Source organism: Caretta caretta, chromosome 3, assembly GCF_965140235.1.
Source record: "Caretta caretta isolate rCarCar2 chromosome 3, rCarCar1.hap1, whole genome shotgun sequence".
Classification (NCBI taxonomy): domain Eukaryota; kingdom Metazoa; phylum Chordata; order Testudines; family Cheloniidae; genus Caretta; species Caretta caretta.
The window spans coordinates 47,157,761-47,175,981 of NC_134208.1; the positions used below are offsets into that span (position 1 = coordinate 47,157,761).

Here is an 18,221-nt window from a genome sequence, read left to right on the forward strand (position 1 = left end):
AGCATGCTAGGCAGGCAGCTGCCAAAGGCAGCAGCCTAAGCTAGCTAATGGGAAATGCCAATAAAAGGGGACTGAGCTAAGCCATGCCCTTCTCTTAAATAAGTGCTTAGCAATCCCCCAATGGGAAGCAGCTGCTTGGGGTATGGTCTACACAGCAACTAGACACCTATAGGTATGCCAGCAGACTCCAGCTTGGGGACTGTATCATTGCTGGGTAGACTTCTGGGCTCAGGCGTGAGCCCAGAAGTCTACCCAGCAATGATACAGCCCAAGCCTGAGTTGGCAGGCATGAACCAGGTTTTTCTTTGCAGTGTAGATGTACTCTTGGAGTCAGCTGGCTTAGATGCTTCTTGCAAGAATTAGTTAGGTACCTGCCTGGCTCCCCACAAAATAGCTGATGATGGTGACCACACAACCCTCCTTATATAGAGGGCACTTACCTGGGGTTTGGGAGATCCAAGTTCAATTCCCCCCTTTTGCAAGAGGGGCAGAAAGGATTTGAACAGGTGCCTCCCACATCCCAGGTGAGTGCTCTAAACCATGTTCTCTACACTACTAGCTCCCTTTCATTAAACTGTTCAGGAGAGTGCTCCAGCTTTGAAACTATAGGATATTCTGATGTGGGGCTCCCTCAGTCTTTCCTGATTAAGCTGTTCCACTGTGGATAAATAATGAAAGAAGTGATTGGAGCAAGTGCTTAGGGTCTCCACCGCCCAGGTGGGTCCCCTAACTGCTGGACCAGAGCCATTCCCACTCTCTCTGGCCCAATAATTGTTCCACTAAGAATAAATACTTAACTAGCCATTGGGCCAGAGAAAGTGAGAATGACTATGAAATGAGAATTAGGTCCCTAAATACCTTTTTGAAGATTTGGGTCCAGGTGACTTACGAGAAGTCAATGGCATAGCTAGGAATAGAGCCAAGGGCTATGTCAACCTACACTGCAATAAAAGACTAGTGGTATGACTGTGGCTGGAGTCAGCTAACTGGGGCTCTGATTGTGGGGCTAAAAATGCCAGCATAGGCAGCTGGGCTAAGGCTGCAACAGGAGAGGGTCAAAGCCCAGGATCCAGCCCCAGTCCAAACCTCTCCACTGCTATTTTTAACTCCACCGCCCCAAACCTGTTGACTTGGCCTCGGAGATGAGGTGCTGTGTTATTTGCAGGCTAGATGTATCCCAGGTGTCCTAATTCCTATTCCTTTTCTCTAAACCATTAGTCGACACTGCCTCCTAAAACACAACAAAAGAGCATTGTAGTGAGCACCACAAGTTTAATTAAGTTTAATTAAGTAAATAGTTTAATTTAAATGCAAATCTCCATCTAGGAATCAGTCTCACCATGGAAGGCTGCATTTCCTTTCATCTTCTTGGAAACCTGAGCCTGAAAACCTCTTCATCCCAGAAACGGACTCTGGTTTTTTGAAAGTCTAAAGCAAACGGTTGACTGAAGTTTACTCAACTCCTTTTAGCTTAGATTTTTTTTTTCATGCACCTTTTGAGTTTCCTGAGTGCAGGTGCCCCCCAAGGCCGTTTCCATGTGTACCCCAGTCTCCTAAGTCCAGCCTGCAAGCACTGTGGCGCGCGGCAGACTTTCCGCTTCCTCGTGGCCCCCAGCCTGCCCTGCGCAACAGACCACGCCGCGGGGCTGCCCCCGTCGGGAGCCGCCTGTCCCCACGGTAGCCGGTGCCAGGGGCCCAGCCTAGTACTCGGCCCAGGGCTGGGTTTGGCCGTTCCCACAGCTCCTCGCCCCGCTCCTGTGGCTGCTGAGAAGGGTTTGGTGTGACACTCTCCTGGCATGTCCTAACTTGGTTCCCCACCCAGCGCGCTCCTGAGAGCGCCAGGAACTGCCGGCTGCGCTTCGCCGCGCTCCGACGTGACTCTCGCAGGGTAATTGAGGCGCTCGGGCTCGGGCTGGGAAAAGCTGCCTAGACGCGGCTGGAGGCGATTTCCACTCGCGGGGGGGATCGGCACCGTAAGTGGCGTCTTTCCTCGCTCTCTGCAGGGGCTGGGGGGCAGCGGGGCTCGGCTCGGCTCGGCTCCCTGCCCGCCGGGTTGCTCCGCTCGCCGCCAGTTCCTTGCAGGGCTGAGGGGCGGCGGGGACCCTTCCCCAGGGCCAGGCTAGTTTCAGTCCGGCTGGCCCGCGGCGGACCCCAGCAGCGCCGCTCCGGTTTGAAAGCGGAGCAAAGATGCCGCGGGGCTTTGGCGCGAGCCCCGGGCGTGCAGCACCCATGGAGAGGGGCGATGGCGGGCAAGGGGGAGCAAGGGCTAGAGGGGCGAGTGGCTGGGTGATCAGCGGGGACGGGGCAGTGGGAGGTGGGCCATTAGGGGGTGTGAAGGGGGCAACTTTGGGGCAGGGCAGTGAGGGCTGGGGGAAGGGGCCAGGGGGTTGTGTGTGGGCAGAGCTGTGGCAGAGGCTGGGTGCTGCAGGCTTTTTTCCCCCTTCACTCTGGGCTGGAGACTTGTTGGGATAAATGTGCCAAGGAGCTGGGCTTTGTCCCAGCAGAAACGGCCAGATCTTGTGAGATCCAAGCTTGGCTGTGGAGGGCAGGAGCTGCCCTGCAGGCACACCCCACTGTGGCTGCCATCTGCGCTCCTCCGAGCCAGGGCTTGCGCGCCACAGGGGCAACAGCCCACTCTGGCTTGCTCTGAGCCTGTCCCCTCACCACACCCACCCAAGTAGTGAACTGGCTGAATAGCTACTAACAGGCTGGGTCACGTTAGGTGGAGCCTGCCGGCCTGGCACACTACTGCTAACACCATACTTGTTTTGGTCATGTCTCGCGCACCTCCACTGCCTGGGAGTTCACTCAGCAGGTAACATCCCTACAGCTGGCTCAGCCCACTGAAAGCAATGTTCTGAAGGGCTCCATGGTCACAACTGCTCTGCTGACCATTGGGTCCTTTCCCCCAGGCTTACTGTGGGGCCTCAAACTTCTTGGAGACCAGGATGCAAGTAGAACTCACTCCAGCTCTTATCCCATCTTTGCTTCCCACCTGAAGTAAATAATGGTTTGTTCTGCACACCTTTGAACCTCTTGAGCAACTACACAATCACTGTTGGTTGAGTCTTTCTCCTATTTGTTTTATATAAACTTTTCCAGCTCTGGCCATAGCTACGACAAGTTTAGTCTCCTAAAGGTCAATCGGCATTTGGTAGTTCTCATATTTGCGTCAACAAAGTTTAATTTTCTGTTCTACAGGAAAAATGGTGTTCAACTTTTCCCTATTAAATTCTACTTTTCCTCTAACTGTAATAGAGCATTTTGGATCCTTTGGTAGGAAAGGCACTACATACATCGGTAATGCAGTGTCATAAAACATCTATTCTGTTAGCAACTGGCTGAGTAAGGCTCTTGTGTATTGTCAATAGCTTTAATAATTGGTTTAAAGGTGTATTGTTCCAATAAGGGCCATAAAATCCACAAGCATCATATGTGATGGAGGTGAGGGATGCAGGGAGATGTTTGTGTGTTGTCTCATTGATAGATACCCACAGGTGGGTCATTCCTAGAGTAAAGTGCAATGTATAGGGGCCTGAATATGGAGCAGGACTCATTATTTATTTTGCATTTTCTGTGTCTGTCATCTTTGTGGAGGCTAAGATGTTGTAAGTCCATTTCCACGAAGAAACACATTTCTACTTCCTTCCCAAAATACAAGCTTTGTCTTGCTAGGCTCCTTGTAGCAACATTGGAGAAGGCGGGGGTATATTGTTAGCATGAGCAAAAATGAGCAAGCCTGTGCAAGATGCATGCAGAGTTTACATACTGTACCAACTGATTCAGCTGGAGCACATGCTCTGAAATGCAAATCCCCAATTCATTCAATGAAGCACATTTCAGCTCTTTGTAGGAAAATTCTTTTCTGACCAACGTTAAATATCCAGTCCCTATGTCCACAAGTGGAAGATGGCTAATACAGTGAATGTCAGGTGCACTCACCTAAACATAGGGAAAGCACTGGAGTTGACAGTATGTCTCGGAAGGTACCTGACAACTTTCTCAAAGCCAGTCTGATTAGTCAAAGTGCATTTGATGCATACAAAGATAGGAAGATGAATTTAGGCTAATTACTCAAACCTCAAACTATGGGCTCAATCCTGCAAATCCTTAGCTGTGTCAGTAATAGGGCTGCTGATGTAATAGTAATGTAATGCTGTCGTTTGTCTTAGCCCAGGTAATTGCATTTGACCTGTATACCCTATTTAATACATTTTCTTCAATAAAACAACAAGCAAAAACCAAAACCTCCTAGCCTTATTTAAAAACAAGGGAATAGGAAAAAATATCAGTGCTGGGCCAGATGCTTGGCTGGAATAAATTTGGGGTTCAATTTAAGTTAATGGAGCTTTACAGTCTACAACATCTGAGTTTCTAGCCCATTAAAAATAAGAAAACTAAACCTTCTTTCCCTTAATCCCCACTGCAGAGACTTGCATAGACTAGTTAGAAGGAATGGAGTGGAACAAATGAAGCTTTGCCTCATTCATCATGCATCAGTCCCCACGCCCAATATTTAAAATATATTTATTACGGGTGGAGGTGCACACAGAATAAATTGAATAGCAATGCATACTGAAGAGAATAAAGCAAGAATGTATCATGACAAAGGAAAAAGAGTATTTTTCATCGGATGCATCCGATGAAGTGAGCTGTAGCTCACAAAAGCTTATGCTCTAATAAATTTGTTAGTCTCTAAGGTGCCACAAGTACTCCTTTTCTTTTTACGGATACAGATTAACACGGCTGCTACTCTGAAATCATGACAAAGGGTAGAGGAGAAATATATACAGAAAGTAGAAATCCCTTTCTAACCATATTCTATAACACTGCAATTGAAGATTATACACTGCCATAAGATCTATTTAATTTAAAATGTAGTGTTTTTTCACTTGTTCTCAAAATGTCAATGTTTTATATTTGCATGATCCTGTTCCAACTATTGAAATCAATGGGAATTCCCATTCTCAACTGCACTTACATACCACAGTAGTAACCAGCTTTAGAAATACCTTACAGAGAGTAACTTCAATGGAATCAGGATCAGGCCCTTAACATCAAACAAACAATGCAATGGTTAGGGTGATATTAGCCCTTGAGAAAGTCCTACAAAAGTGCACTAACTGGTCAATTTGATAGCCTGCATTAGTGAATTGTCTCCCTATGAATATTCAGTTGAATATGTATGAATTTTGTACTTAGTAATTTTTCACTTTTGATCTTAAATAGCTTTGAAAAAGTGTTGCCCTGTTTCAGTTCATAAAGCATTGATTTCAAAGTGATATTATTACAATTTCATGAGAGGCCTAATTTTATCTCTAATTTTTTTTGCTCCTTTATGGACTGATTCTCCACAGCCTTGCACCAGGTGTAGTCATTTGCATCTGTGCAAAGTGTGTGTAAAGATGTTACTATTCCAAATAGTAACATCTTTACACACACTTTGCACAGATGCAAGTCAGCCCCTGCATATCTCCCACTACTGTAACACATCATAATTCTCAGTCAGTGGGCATGAACCAAGCCTCCTTTAGCTTACTGCTAACCACTGAAATCCTCCATTACAGTAGCAGCAAAAAATACTCCTTTTCCCCAGGCTCAAGAGCACAATATTTTGGGTGATGATATCTCCTCCTGCTGCCCCAGAGACAGAATTCAAATTGAATCCTTCATGTGTCTGGCTGATGCTAGCCTCAGATTGGCCTTTTTCCATTTCTTTTAAACTTCAGATTTAGCAATCTCCTCAACAGCAGTCTTGGTTTAATTTTCACCCCTATTTCATCCTCATTTATCCAGCTGATCTTTCCTCTCTTAGAAGGAATTTAGTTGTAAGACAAACAAATCTGCAGACAAATATTATTTGGATTACTATCCAGAACTGAAAATAAATATTTGAACATTGAATTGGATTTTACAGTTAAGTTAGCACAGAATTTTTATTTCATTAGGCTTAATTTAAGTGGTATTTGGAAGCCATTTTCAGTTCCATTTTAATGTTTAGGCTATTTCCAACACAGATTGCTAAAGTAAATGCACACTGCACTTTTTGCAAAAAAGTTAGGAAGATCTACATATAAATAGAATATTTTATGTGGTCAATAAATAAGTTCAGCATAACATATACATTTATTATTTACATAACGTATTACTACAAAATATCATTAAATAGGCTTCCAACAAGGATTTTCATGTTAATTTTCTAGCAACACGTTAGATATCTGTGTCCTAAGTTACTCTGCACTGTATAGCTGTTTTCCCAACTCCCCCCTAGCCTCCGTTGGTTATCTTTCTCTGAGTCACATTATGTTGTTACCGTTGGGGTTGGGCAGGTTCTGCCATGTACCTGCTTTCTGTTCTACCTGACCACTTGCATGCTGCTCTCATGGGTTTCCAAGTTATAGCTTACCTCCCTAGGCCAATGATCGTAAGTAAATTATAGAAGTTCAGTGAAGTTGTATGCCTGTAAATGAGAGGAGAACTTGGCCTTCTATTCTTCTTTATGTACTTACTCCCCTTGTACTTACACAGTTTCTCTGTGGCAGCAGCCACAACCTCCCTTCCAGTTTAATTGAAAAAAGAGCATGTGAGCAATGAAAAACTCCTGGGTTTTTTTTTATTATTATTGTTTTAAATTAACAGTAAGATAAAAGCAGCCGCTCCATAAGGTGAGCAGGATGGAACTAGAAATCAGATTGCCGAGTCATAGTCTGATTCAAGATGTGGGAGGAGAAAACTGTTTCAAGTAACTCATGAAAGTGAAGTAGGCTGGCTTTGGCTTCGGCTTCAAGCAGCAAGAGGATTAGATCAGCATGGGGAATAAAAAGATAGATAAAGATAAGGACATCAAAGGCTGTGGTTTCAGAGAAGCCTGAGAAAAGGTATGTGTACAAGGGAGGAATATGAGAGACTAGAGCATAAAGAAGCAGGAATCAGGGCTGGGGTTTTAGCACTTTTAAGAATGGTCCAACAAGCATAGAGTACTGAAACAACTGACTGGAGGAAATTTACATATTCATTCTCCACACACAGAACGTGTGCTGTTTATACTATTAGACTAGGAATCCAGAAATCTGTGATGTATTGCCAGCCCTGCCACAGACTCTACATATGAACCTCAGCAAATCACTTAACTCACAAGTGCCTCAGTTTCCCCATCCGAAAAAGGGGAGAATAATACCCACTTGGCTTAGGTTTGTGAAGCTTAATGAATTTTTCAAAGCATTTTGAAATCCTTAGATGGTGGAAGAGAAGGTTAAAGTATTATTAAAATTGCCAAAAACGTTAACTGTTTTCTTTCAATTTCCTCTTAGGTACATTTCATTGGTGCATGAATGGAAATTTAAAAGGTTTGTCACTAAATATTGGTGAAAATGGAAGCCTCATCTATGCTTTCATCTTTACACGATGAATGCAGATCAGACAATTACATTGAACCCCATTACAAGGAATGGTATCGTGTAGCTATTGATGCTTTAATTGAAGGAGGTTTAGAAGCCTACCAAGAATTTCTTTCCAAAGAGAGATGTTCAGAGTTCCTAGCAGAAGAAGAAATTAATTATATTTTGAACACTGTTCAGAAACTTCCTCAAAACACAGTTTATTCCCCTGACAATGCTGTTGATGATACCTCTTCCTCGGGAACTTATTGGCCTATTGAATCTGATGTGGAAGCTCCGAACCTTGACTTGGGCTGGCCCTATCTGATGCCTGGAATGTCTGGAGGTACAAATATTGATCTACTTTTTCATCCACCACGAGTACAGCCTTTCACAATAAAGGAAACTATTAGGAAGATGATAAGAGAAGCAAGAAAGGTAAACAGTTTAAACAATATTTATATTGTCTTATTTTTTCCACTGATAGTATGAACAAAAATCTGGCTGAAAGAAAAGTGGATGCAAAGAACACAGTAAAGAATTATTGGATTGAGGCCTTTGATAGGCACATAAGAAATGCATAGACAATTGACAGACTTGTTGTTTTGACCTCAGCTTTCCTTATGTTGAATATAAACTGAATCTTCATGTGAATGTTATAATAAATTTGGAACATTGGACTAGATCCTTAGTTGGTGTCATTCAGTCTAGCTTCAGGATCTATCCAGTTTGTTATTTTGCTGTGATTAGGTGTTCGTGTGTGCATGTGAAGTTGTCTGTCAGTCCTATTCTTGTGAAAATTTTGCTGACTTACATGAACCAGAGTCATGTTTCTTGAAGCGCTCAGGAAGCAAGATTTTTTTTTTTAATGACTTTGAATACAACTCCTGCTTACAGTAATAGAACAGAAAAGTACAAAAGAGGGGTAAGAAGAAGTGTGATATGAACTAAAGATGAACCAAATGCTATCTTCCTGTTTCCTAAAATTTATAAAGTCTGGTATTCTGCCTTCAGAAATTGCCAGTACCTGACACATGAGGAAAAGGTGAATGTTCTCCCACAAACTGTACTTAATTTACTGTGGAATATTGGACCCAGAGGGGAAAAATCTTTATGCAGGGATCAGGAATGCATATCAAAAAGTTGCATGCACACACATCTTGCAAAACAAATAGAGGTATTATTTTAAGCCGACTAGCCTTGACTTGTGACGTTTTAACAGTACATTATCATATTTAGCTTAACCATTGATCACTGTGTGTGCTGCTGGAAAGCTATAGAGAAGTATTAGCACAATTGAAATTCCTTACCGTTACAGAAGAGTCTCAATCTTGGATCAATATTTCTTTAAAATAGAAGCAAAACATACATTTACTAATTTTAAGCTATGATGTATGAGGCACCTATCAAAGCTTTTTGTAACAGAAAGCTGTATAAGCAAATACACATCTGTCCAAAGAAAAGACATGACTTAAAGCCCCATGCTTAACCTCAGTAATGTGGCATGGAGGGGCACTGGAAGAGTGTAGGCTCAGATTCAGCAGTTCATCCCTGTTCAGCAAACCATTTATCAAAGAGTTTCACTTTAGGCCCTGTTTCATGTACCATGCGCTAAGTAAAACCATGAAATGACTTTATGTTTCTAACATTAAATTGGCTCTTTATTAAGAGAACTATTTACAGGCATGCTGCAACTGTAGCTAGTAGTCAAGCCAGGAGAATACAAATTGGCTTTGTGGTACCTCCTCCAAACCCTTCTCTCCTGCAACCTGTGCTCCTCCCTCCAAGTTCCCTGCAGATGGCTGCAGGTCATGGTTAAGCCTACCAAGGGCACATAAGTGTGTGCTCAACTTTAAGCTCCCGCTGAAGTGCTTTGCTGAACAAACATGGGTTTAATCATGTGCTGATTTGTGGCCATAAAGAGGAAGTGGACTGGTAAGAGAATGGTGAGAAAAGGCAGTTATGTGGTGGTATTTTTCTACCACTGCAGTGCTGCCACCAGTCCATCTCTACCATTTGCTTACTGGTGCTGCTGCATGTTGGGAAGAAAACAGTCCAGTTGCAAAGGAGGGAGGAGTTGGGAAGAGTGGGTTTTCATGGCATATTCCTTTCTGAATGAGTCAGAATACTGTATTTATGTTAACGCTCCTGTTAGCAGCAATAATTCTGCCAATTTACTCTAATCTCCTTTCCCCATTGGAGGGCCTGATCCATGAAAACCCCCTTCCCCTAGGGAAAGCAATCAACAGTACAGTTAGCCATGCTGCCAGGACTGGCTTCCCCTTGTGGAGGGGGCTTGGAGTACCAAAAAGACATACTGGCTTCTCTCTGAAGACCTGAGATTGTGATGTATAGCATGTCTTTTCTGTGTACGTGTTTCTTTCGGGCCTACAGTCCATGCTTCTTCCACTGGTTCTGCCCTATGCAGGGGATGCTGCCACATGAATGCTCAAAATTTTGGGCAAATACTCCTCTGTGTGTTGATATGGGAAAGGTTGGATGTGACCTTTACCTGTTTTAAAGGAAGGATCTGTGTATAGTACTTTAAATAAAGTATTAGAGATCTAAATGACTTCCATGTTAATTAAGAGAATGTTTTGTAGTTGATGTTAAGACAGAACAAAGGCTTGATTGGTTGATCAGTGTAATACCAAACAGGAAAAAATGAAGTTTAATAGCAGTCTTAAAATTGAGCCTTGTGGTGATTTTGATTAGGTTCTTCCAGAAGTTAACATTCAGTCTTGAAGGGGGAAATGGTATTTGTCTGGGTCTTTAAACTTTTTTCTTGTATCTGCAGGTATGTGATTCATGCATAGTTATGCTTAAAGGTGGACTGTAGGGGAGGTACTTATAATTAGCTGCAGTACAAATGTTTTAAGTCAGTTAGTAAACATTAGGATTCCAGAAAGAACCAGGTAACTTGCGTGGCAGAGGTAGGTTATGTTGAGACATTTTCATTAAAATGTGTTACTTGTCACATAATGGGGAGTGGTCAAATGAAACAGTCCTCAAGAAGGAGAACTTCATTTATAACTTGGTGATGAGGCCCCAAATGTTTAATACCTTATCTCACCCTCACTGAAGTCAATAAGAATGTCAGCTTTAATGGGAGTAGAGACAGACCTTAAGTGTGCAAGGTAAACTAGCCTGAGACGTGATGGTGGTGGTTGATCCATCAGATAATCTAGATTCTCTTTAAATTTTGGGAGATTTACAGGGGAAGGATTACAAAGATTACTTTAAGGGTGAACTAATTTTTCTTGGCCTCTTTCCTCAAGGTTGGATGCACCAACATGTGATTTATTAAAATAAGTACATATGTTAATTTTGTCCACTGCTTTCTTTACTGAAGCACGCTTTGTAAATATCGTCACTGACTAATGATGGATCTACCCTGCCAGAGGAAGAATATCAGATGTAAGGCCAAGCTGTGCCAGGGGAGGGGGGAATCCATAAAAGATGTCCAAAGAATCTTGCCAATAATGTTTTCCTTATCCACTTAGCTTGTTGTGAATGATATAAAGATTAACACAGCAAAATACATTGAATTTAAAAATTAAGTTTAATTGCTACCATACTAATATGAAAACAAAGGACGGAGAAATAGCCATAGTGAGAAAAAGTACAAAGCCACCTTGAAGCAGCTACATGATTTTGAGCCCCCTCTGAAGAGAAATTGAGGATGAAGCAGGGTAGACAGGGCCTCCAGAAATAAGGCAGCTGGCTTGTTATCCTCATCCTTCAGAGATTTGTCAATAACACTGGCCTGTTTTCCAAACTCCTCTGGAGCTCAAGATGCTATAAAAGGACTGACTTATTGCACCTGATGGATAATATTTTTTCCCCAGATAATTACTCTTCTGAGCACTGGTATCAAGAACACTACTCCTCTGTTTTGGGTCAACATGAAACTTCCTTATCTTACTGTCCAGTACCACGGGTAACTCTATTAATAAAATATTCCTTCCATGAGTTCCCTATTGATCTCTCTTCACAATTGCCTCCAATATTATCAGGTCTGGGGCTTGCATACTGTGGTGTGGCAAAGAAATGAGAAAAATATTATATTAATATCTCAGGTGTGATGGTTCAGAGATGTCACAGCAGGAAAGAGGACAGAGAAGTGGCTGTGAAGCTGGGAGATGTACTTTGTGACAATGTCTCTTCCTCTCATTTTATGAGCTTGATTTCTGCCTCCTCCCTAAATCACTCACGTGTTCCTACCAAGTCTCATAGTGGACATCCAAATATTGATCAGCTCCTCTTGGAAATCATTCAAATTAGTTTCTGCAGAATCGCCGAGTTCAGACAACACCATGAGGTTTGGTTTGCACCACAAAGGGAGGATGTTTGGAAAACAACTCTCAGTGCTTACTGCAGTACTTTTAGAATTTTTGACAGCATATAATAAGTTAACATACACACCAGATCTTGGAAACAATTCTTGAAAATGCCAAAGCATATTTTTTTCTGTATTTCAAAAGATGTTTAAAAAAAAAACAAGCAACCAAAACCCTGAACCTGCGTTCTTTACACCAAATTACATTTACTTACTTGAATAGTCCTATGAGCCACAATTTTCAAACATGGGTTTCTGAAATCAATGGAAGTTGTGGGGCCCAGCCCTTTCATAAGTAAGGCTACTAAATGAATTTACATGGCCAAACTTATACACCGAAGTTTGAAAATTTTGGGCATTACCTTCAGTTGGACTGTCAATGTGAGAAAAGATTGCAAAACTGGGACCTTAGAAAACATTAAAACTACACTGTAAAAAAGACTTTTATTAAATGTAGTAGGACTCATGGCAGAAACTTACTGACTGAGAAAGAAGTACCAACTCTGTTTGAATTTAACTCAAGAAAGATACAGGTCCACACACAGAAAGTAACTGCTTATGCTGTCTTCCAGCTCACAAGACTTAACTAGATCCAAACAACTGAATCTGTTTATGAACCTAGAAGGAGATTTTGTGTACAATAAGAAAAACTAATTCTTCTTTGAGTGATTGCACATGTCTATTATGGTCGGGGAGGGGAGAGGATGTGCCGCACACCTTGTGCACCAATGCTGGAGAGTTTTCCTAGCAGAACCCAGAGGGGTGGCCACACTGTGACCTGGTGTTCTTTGTGTTCTGACCTAAGGGTATAAAGGGTAGAGCCACCATGCCTATCCTACAGTTCCTTCTTATCAGTGGTGAGAACATGCTCTCTGATCATTCCGTTAGAGAACTTGCTGGTTTTAGTTAGTGGTACTAATTTTGGGGTCCTTAGATCTCCTTTTTTCTTTTTTAATCAATTGTTCACAATTAGTAGTCAGTGGACTCCAGGCTCTACCTTGTACTGGAGGAACCTATGCCAAGGTCCCTTGACTTCTAACCCGGCTCTGGATGTCACAAACCAGTGCTTGTGAGCGACTCTCACTGCCTGAAATGCCTCAGTGAGGGTGAACTCAGGGACAAGCATCTGATTTTTCAGGGGCTTCAAGACAAGAACCAAGAAGTAGAGAGAAGAACGTCTCCAGTACATCCTTGTGGAGGCCACTGTTGGCCTGGCATCAATATCACTTCCGTTGACTAAAGGGAGTTCCTAGCCATGTGGGAGTGCTCCCCTGCTCTTGCAGACAGAGAGAGGAGGATATCCTCCTCACCAGAGCACTCCTCAAAGAGGCACAAGTGCTTGGAGCACCCTCACCCTCCAAAGCCAAAGAAGAGAATGGCCTCCACATTCTTAAAGTCCGTGGTGCAGAACTCTGCAACTGCAGAAGCTGCTAGCAAATCTGGTATTGAAGATAAAGTGTGCCTTTCAGGCCACTGCTCCCTGTTGTTGCATCCTAGTGGCTCAACCAACCTAGAGCTGATGTCTCTGATTGCCATACCGGTGCTGGTATGGCAGGCTACTTCTTCGGTGCAGGTGCTGGAGCTGCTGCCTTTGCTCAAAGAGGGGCATTTTGGTACTGCCTACTCCAGAGCCTTATGCAGACGTAAAGGATCTGCTGAGCTTCTCAGTACCACTCTGACTGATTATTCACTCTGACTTCCTTGCCAGGCCTGTTGTGACAGTTGTGTCTACAAATTTACCTGAATTGTGAGTTCAACTGTAAAAAGTATGTAAAAATTCTTAAAAGATTATAATAACAACTGTTAATGGGAAAAGGTCTGAAAGAAAGACAGAATAACTGAATTAATCTAAACCAAAAGGCCAAGCTGATATAATTTCAACACAATCCTTGAGTTATGCTAGTAGTCTAAATAATAAGATGGGTTAACTAGAGTGCCTCGTATTAAATGAGGATATTGATATAACAGGTATCACAGAATCTTGGTAGAATTATGATAATCAATAGGACACAGTAATATCAGGGTATAAAATATATAGGAATGACCTGAATAGGTTGTGCTGTTGTGGGAGTGGCATTATATGTGAAAGAGAACCTAGAATCAAATGAAGTAAAAATCTTAAATGAACCAAACTGTACCATAGAATCTCTGTTGATAGTAATTCCATGCTTGAATAATAAGAATATAGCAGTACGGACGTAATACAGACCACCTGACCAGGATGGTGATTGTGACTGAAATGCTCAGGGAGATTAGAAAGGATATTAAAATAAATAAACTCCATAATAATAATTAATAATAATGGGAATTTCAACTATCCCTCTTTTGACTGGGTACATATCACCTCAGGGTGGGCTGCAGAGATAACACCTTGACACCTTAAATGACTGCTTCTTGGAGCAACTAGTCCTGGAACCCACCAGAGGAGAGGCAATTCTTGATTTAGTCCTAAGTGGAGCACAGGGTCAGGTCCAAGAGGTGAATATAGCTGGACCGCTTGGTAATAGTGACCGATATAATTAAATTTAAACATCCCTGTGGCGGGAAAAACACCACAGTGGCCCAACACGGTAGCATTTAATTTCAGAAAGGGGAACTATACAAAAACTAGGAGGTTAGTTAATTAAATTAAAAGTACAGCACCAAAAGTAAAATCCCTGCAAGCTGCATGGAAACGTCTTAAAAACACCATAATAAAGGCTCAACTTAAATGTATACCCCAAATTTAATAAACACAGTAAGAGAACCAAAAAAGAGCCACCATGTCTAAACAACAAAGTAAAAGAAGCAGTGACAGGCAAAAAGGCATCCTTTAAAAAGTGGAAGTTAAATCCTAGTGAGGAAAATAGAAAGGCACATAAACACTGGCAAATGATGTATAAACATATAATTAGGAAGGCCAAAAAAGAATTTGAAGAACAGCTAGCCAAAGGCTCAAAGTAAGAAAAGAAAGTTCAAGTACATTAGAAGAAGGAAGCCTGCTAAACAACCTGTGGGGCCACTGGATGATCAAGATGCTAAAGGAGCACTCAAGGACGATAAGGCCATTGTGGAGAAACTAAATGAATTCTTTGCATCGGTCTTCATGGCTGAGGATGAGAGGGAGATTCCCAAACCTGAGCCATTCTTTTTAGGTGACAGATCTGAGGGACTGTCCCCAATGATACCCACTGAGGTATCATTAGAAGAGGTTTTGGAACAAATTGATAAACTAAATAGTAATAAGTCACCAGGGCCAGATGGTATCCATCCAAGAGTTCTGAAGGAACTCAAATGTGAAATTGTAGCACTACTAACTGTAGTCTAACCTATCATTTAAATCAGCTTCTGTACCAGATGACTGGAGGATAGCTAATGTGACACCAATTTTTTAAAAGGGCTCCAGAGGTGACCCTGGCAATTACAAGCTGGTAAGCCTGACTTCAATGCCAGGCAAACTGGTTGAAACTATCGTAAAGAACAAAATTGTCAGACACATAGATGAACATAATTTGTTGGGGAATAGTCAGCATGGTTTTTTGTAAAGGGAAATCATGCCTCACCAATCTACTAGAATTCTTTGAAGGGGTCAACAAGCATGCGGACAAGGGGGATTCAGTGGATATAGTGTATTTAGATTTTCAGAAAGCCTTTGACAAGATCCCTCACCAAATGCTCTTAAGGAAAGTTAAGCAGTCATGAGATAAGAGGGAAGGTTCTCTCATGGATTGGTAACTAGTTAAAAGATAGGAAACAAAGGGTAGGAATAAATGGTCAGTTTTCAAAATGGAGAGGGGTAAATAGTGGTGTCCCCCGGGGTCTGTAGAGGGCCCAGTCCTATTTAGCATATTCATAAATGATCTGGAAAAAGGGGTACACGGGTGGCAAAACTTGCAGATGATACAAAACTACTCAAGATAGTAAAGTCCCAGGCAGACTGCAAAGAGCTACAAAAGAATCTCAAAATCTGGGTGACTGGGCAACAAAATGGCAGATGAATTTCAATGTTGATAAATGCAAAAGTAATGTACATTGGAAAACATCCCAACTATACATCTAAAATGATGGGGGTCTAAATTGGCTGTTACCACTTGAGAGAGATCTTGGAATCATTGTGGATAGTTCTCTGAAACATTCACTCAATGTGCAGCGGCACTCAAAAAAGCTAACAGAATATTGGGAATTATTAAGAAAGGGATAGGTAATAAAACAGAAAATATCATATTGCCTCTATATAATCCATGGTACACCCACATCTTGAATACTGTATGCAGATGTGGTCGCCCCATCTCAAAGATATATCGGAATTGGAAAAGGTTCAGAAAAGGGGCAACAAAAATGATTAGGGGTATGGAACGGCTACTGTATCAGGAGAGATTAATAAGACTGGGACTTTTCAGCTTGGAAAAGAAACGACTAAGGGGGGATATGATAGAGGTCTATACAATCATGACTGGTATGGAGAAAGTAAATAAGAAAGTGTTATTTACTCCTTCTCATAACACAAGAACTAGGGGCCACCAAATGAAATTAATAGGCAGCAGGTTTAAAACAAACAAAAGGAAGTATTTCTTCATACAATGCACAGTCAACCTCTGGAACTTGTTGCCAGAGGATGTTGTGAAGGCCAAGACCATAACAGGGTTAAAAAAAGAACTTAAATTAATGGAGGATAGGTCCATCAATGGCATCCCTAGCTTCTGTTTGCCAGAAGCTGGGAATGAGCGACAGGGGATGGATCACTTGATGATTACCTGTTCTGTTCATTCCCTTTGGGGCACCTGGCACTGGCCACTGTCGGAAAACAGGATACTGAGCTAGATCGACCTTTGGTGTGACCGAGTATGGCTGTTCTTATGTTTTTATGTTAAAAACAGGAAATGTGGAGCTGGAAGTTAATGAGCCAAAATTGGTGTGTTGGTTATTAGGCCTAGCTGGTGGACAAAATAATGAGGGGATGGGCTATTCCATCCATCACTCATTTTTTGAGTCCTTAAAAGGGAGAGATTCTGTGGGGAAAGTTGAAAAGAACAGCAAGAAAACAAAAGGCTACTGTAATGAATTTCACCATCATGGCTGCCACCCCTATCGTTTTCAGGGATCCCAGACCTTCCTCATCCTGATCCTGAGAGGTGTCCTGACCAGAATGGGCCAGAAATAGAGGGACCCAGATGACCTTCCACCTCTGACAGTTCTAGCTGAATCCCAATCCACACCTGGGATGACAGTTATTACTCATCTTTAATACTGTTGAAGAGACTGTCAAAGGGGGTTCGCCATCTAAAGGGAAAGGGAACAAAAAAAGTTGTTAAAATGAAAGCCATACTTAAAAGATTTGAAATGTATTGACTGTTTTTCCTTCTGTTCTTTATCTTTAATAAAAAGGTTAAAAGGACTTTTAATGGTGTATTTGTCATGGTGCTAAGCAGGCTAAGGTCTCTGTATACCAAATCTCAAAGCTTGTTTAACACTGTTTAGTGTTGGACAGTGACTGGGTTATGTTAACACCTTTACCCCATATAGTCCATCTAAATTAATACATCAGGCCCGTTGCATGTTGGTTTCCACATCAGGATCTGCTACACTGGCAATAACATCAGGTCTGGTACTGCTTCCAGTAATCTCGATGCCTGCTCCAAAACCAGTGGCAACCCCTCCACTGCAGTGCACAGTGCTGATAACTAGGAAGCCCCTGATGTTATCACTGAAACTGTAGACCCATCATACATTATGGTACTGATCTCTTGTGATACCAGCTGGTACTGTTCCACCCTGGCCTTTGGAGTACTCATACTCTTCCTCAGAGTCTGAAGTCTCCCACTTCATGGAATCCAGAGCTTCCTCCCGGGGTCATCCCTGCTCTTGTAGGACTAGTTCTGACAAGAGCAGATTGAGAGAATGCAGTGCCACAATTGGCCTCTGGTACCATGCCAACCCTATTATAGGCCCTACTGGGTAACATGCAGGATGCCTCTGGCATCGAAATCCTCATCTACGGCACTATAGAAATCAGTCACTGAGAAGGGAAGTCTCCCCACCTGGTCACAAAAGACCATCCAAAGTCAGTACCGGGCAACTGCTACATTACTGCTTCCTCTTGATGGAGGAAGTTTCTCCACATGGAACTGACAGACTACTCGACGTTGGTGCCAAGGATTGGCATTGCCTGTGCTTCAGGCAGGCCTCCAGCATCAATAGTGGGGACAGTGCTGGACTCAACCCGAGCAAGAGCTTTTCTGCCACAGAGTTTTCTAGCTTTACAAAACCTATGTATGTTCTTCAAGACCCATCCCTGAAAACTTGGTGAGGAATTGCCTCAGGCTCCAGGGGCATATGGTTGTATGTACTTATGTGAGTTGTATGCCACATCTCAGAGGGTTACAGACATGGCTCAAGTTAGTTTACTGCCCTTAGATACATCACCTGAATACACTAGTCTGTATCCCAGAGAATTGCCTATCTTCCCTGGATTGGTGGATGAACCAAGGCATTATTTACAGGAGAGGTCCCGTTTTTACCCATCTCTT

The 18,221-nt window shown here is 42.4% G+C and overlaps 1 protein-coding gene across 1 annotated transcript in view; it reads left to right on the plus strand.

Moving 5' to 3' along the window:
* The first annotated feature begins 1,741 nt into the window (after positions 1 to 1,741).
* The window catches only part of FAM83B (family with sequence similarity 83 member B), a 71,175-nt gene continuing 54,695 nt past the window's right edge, over positions 1,742 to 18,221 (plus strand). The window contains exons 1-2 of the mRNA XM_048845264.2: positions 1,742 to 1,973; positions 7,311 to 7,814. Of these exons, the coding sequence (XP_048701221.2) occupies positions 7,371 to 7,814 (444 nt within the window). The 5' untranslated portion in view covers positions 1,742 to 1,973; positions 7,311 to 7,370. The remainder of the gene's footprint in view (positions 1,974 to 7,310; positions 7,815 to 18,221) is intronic.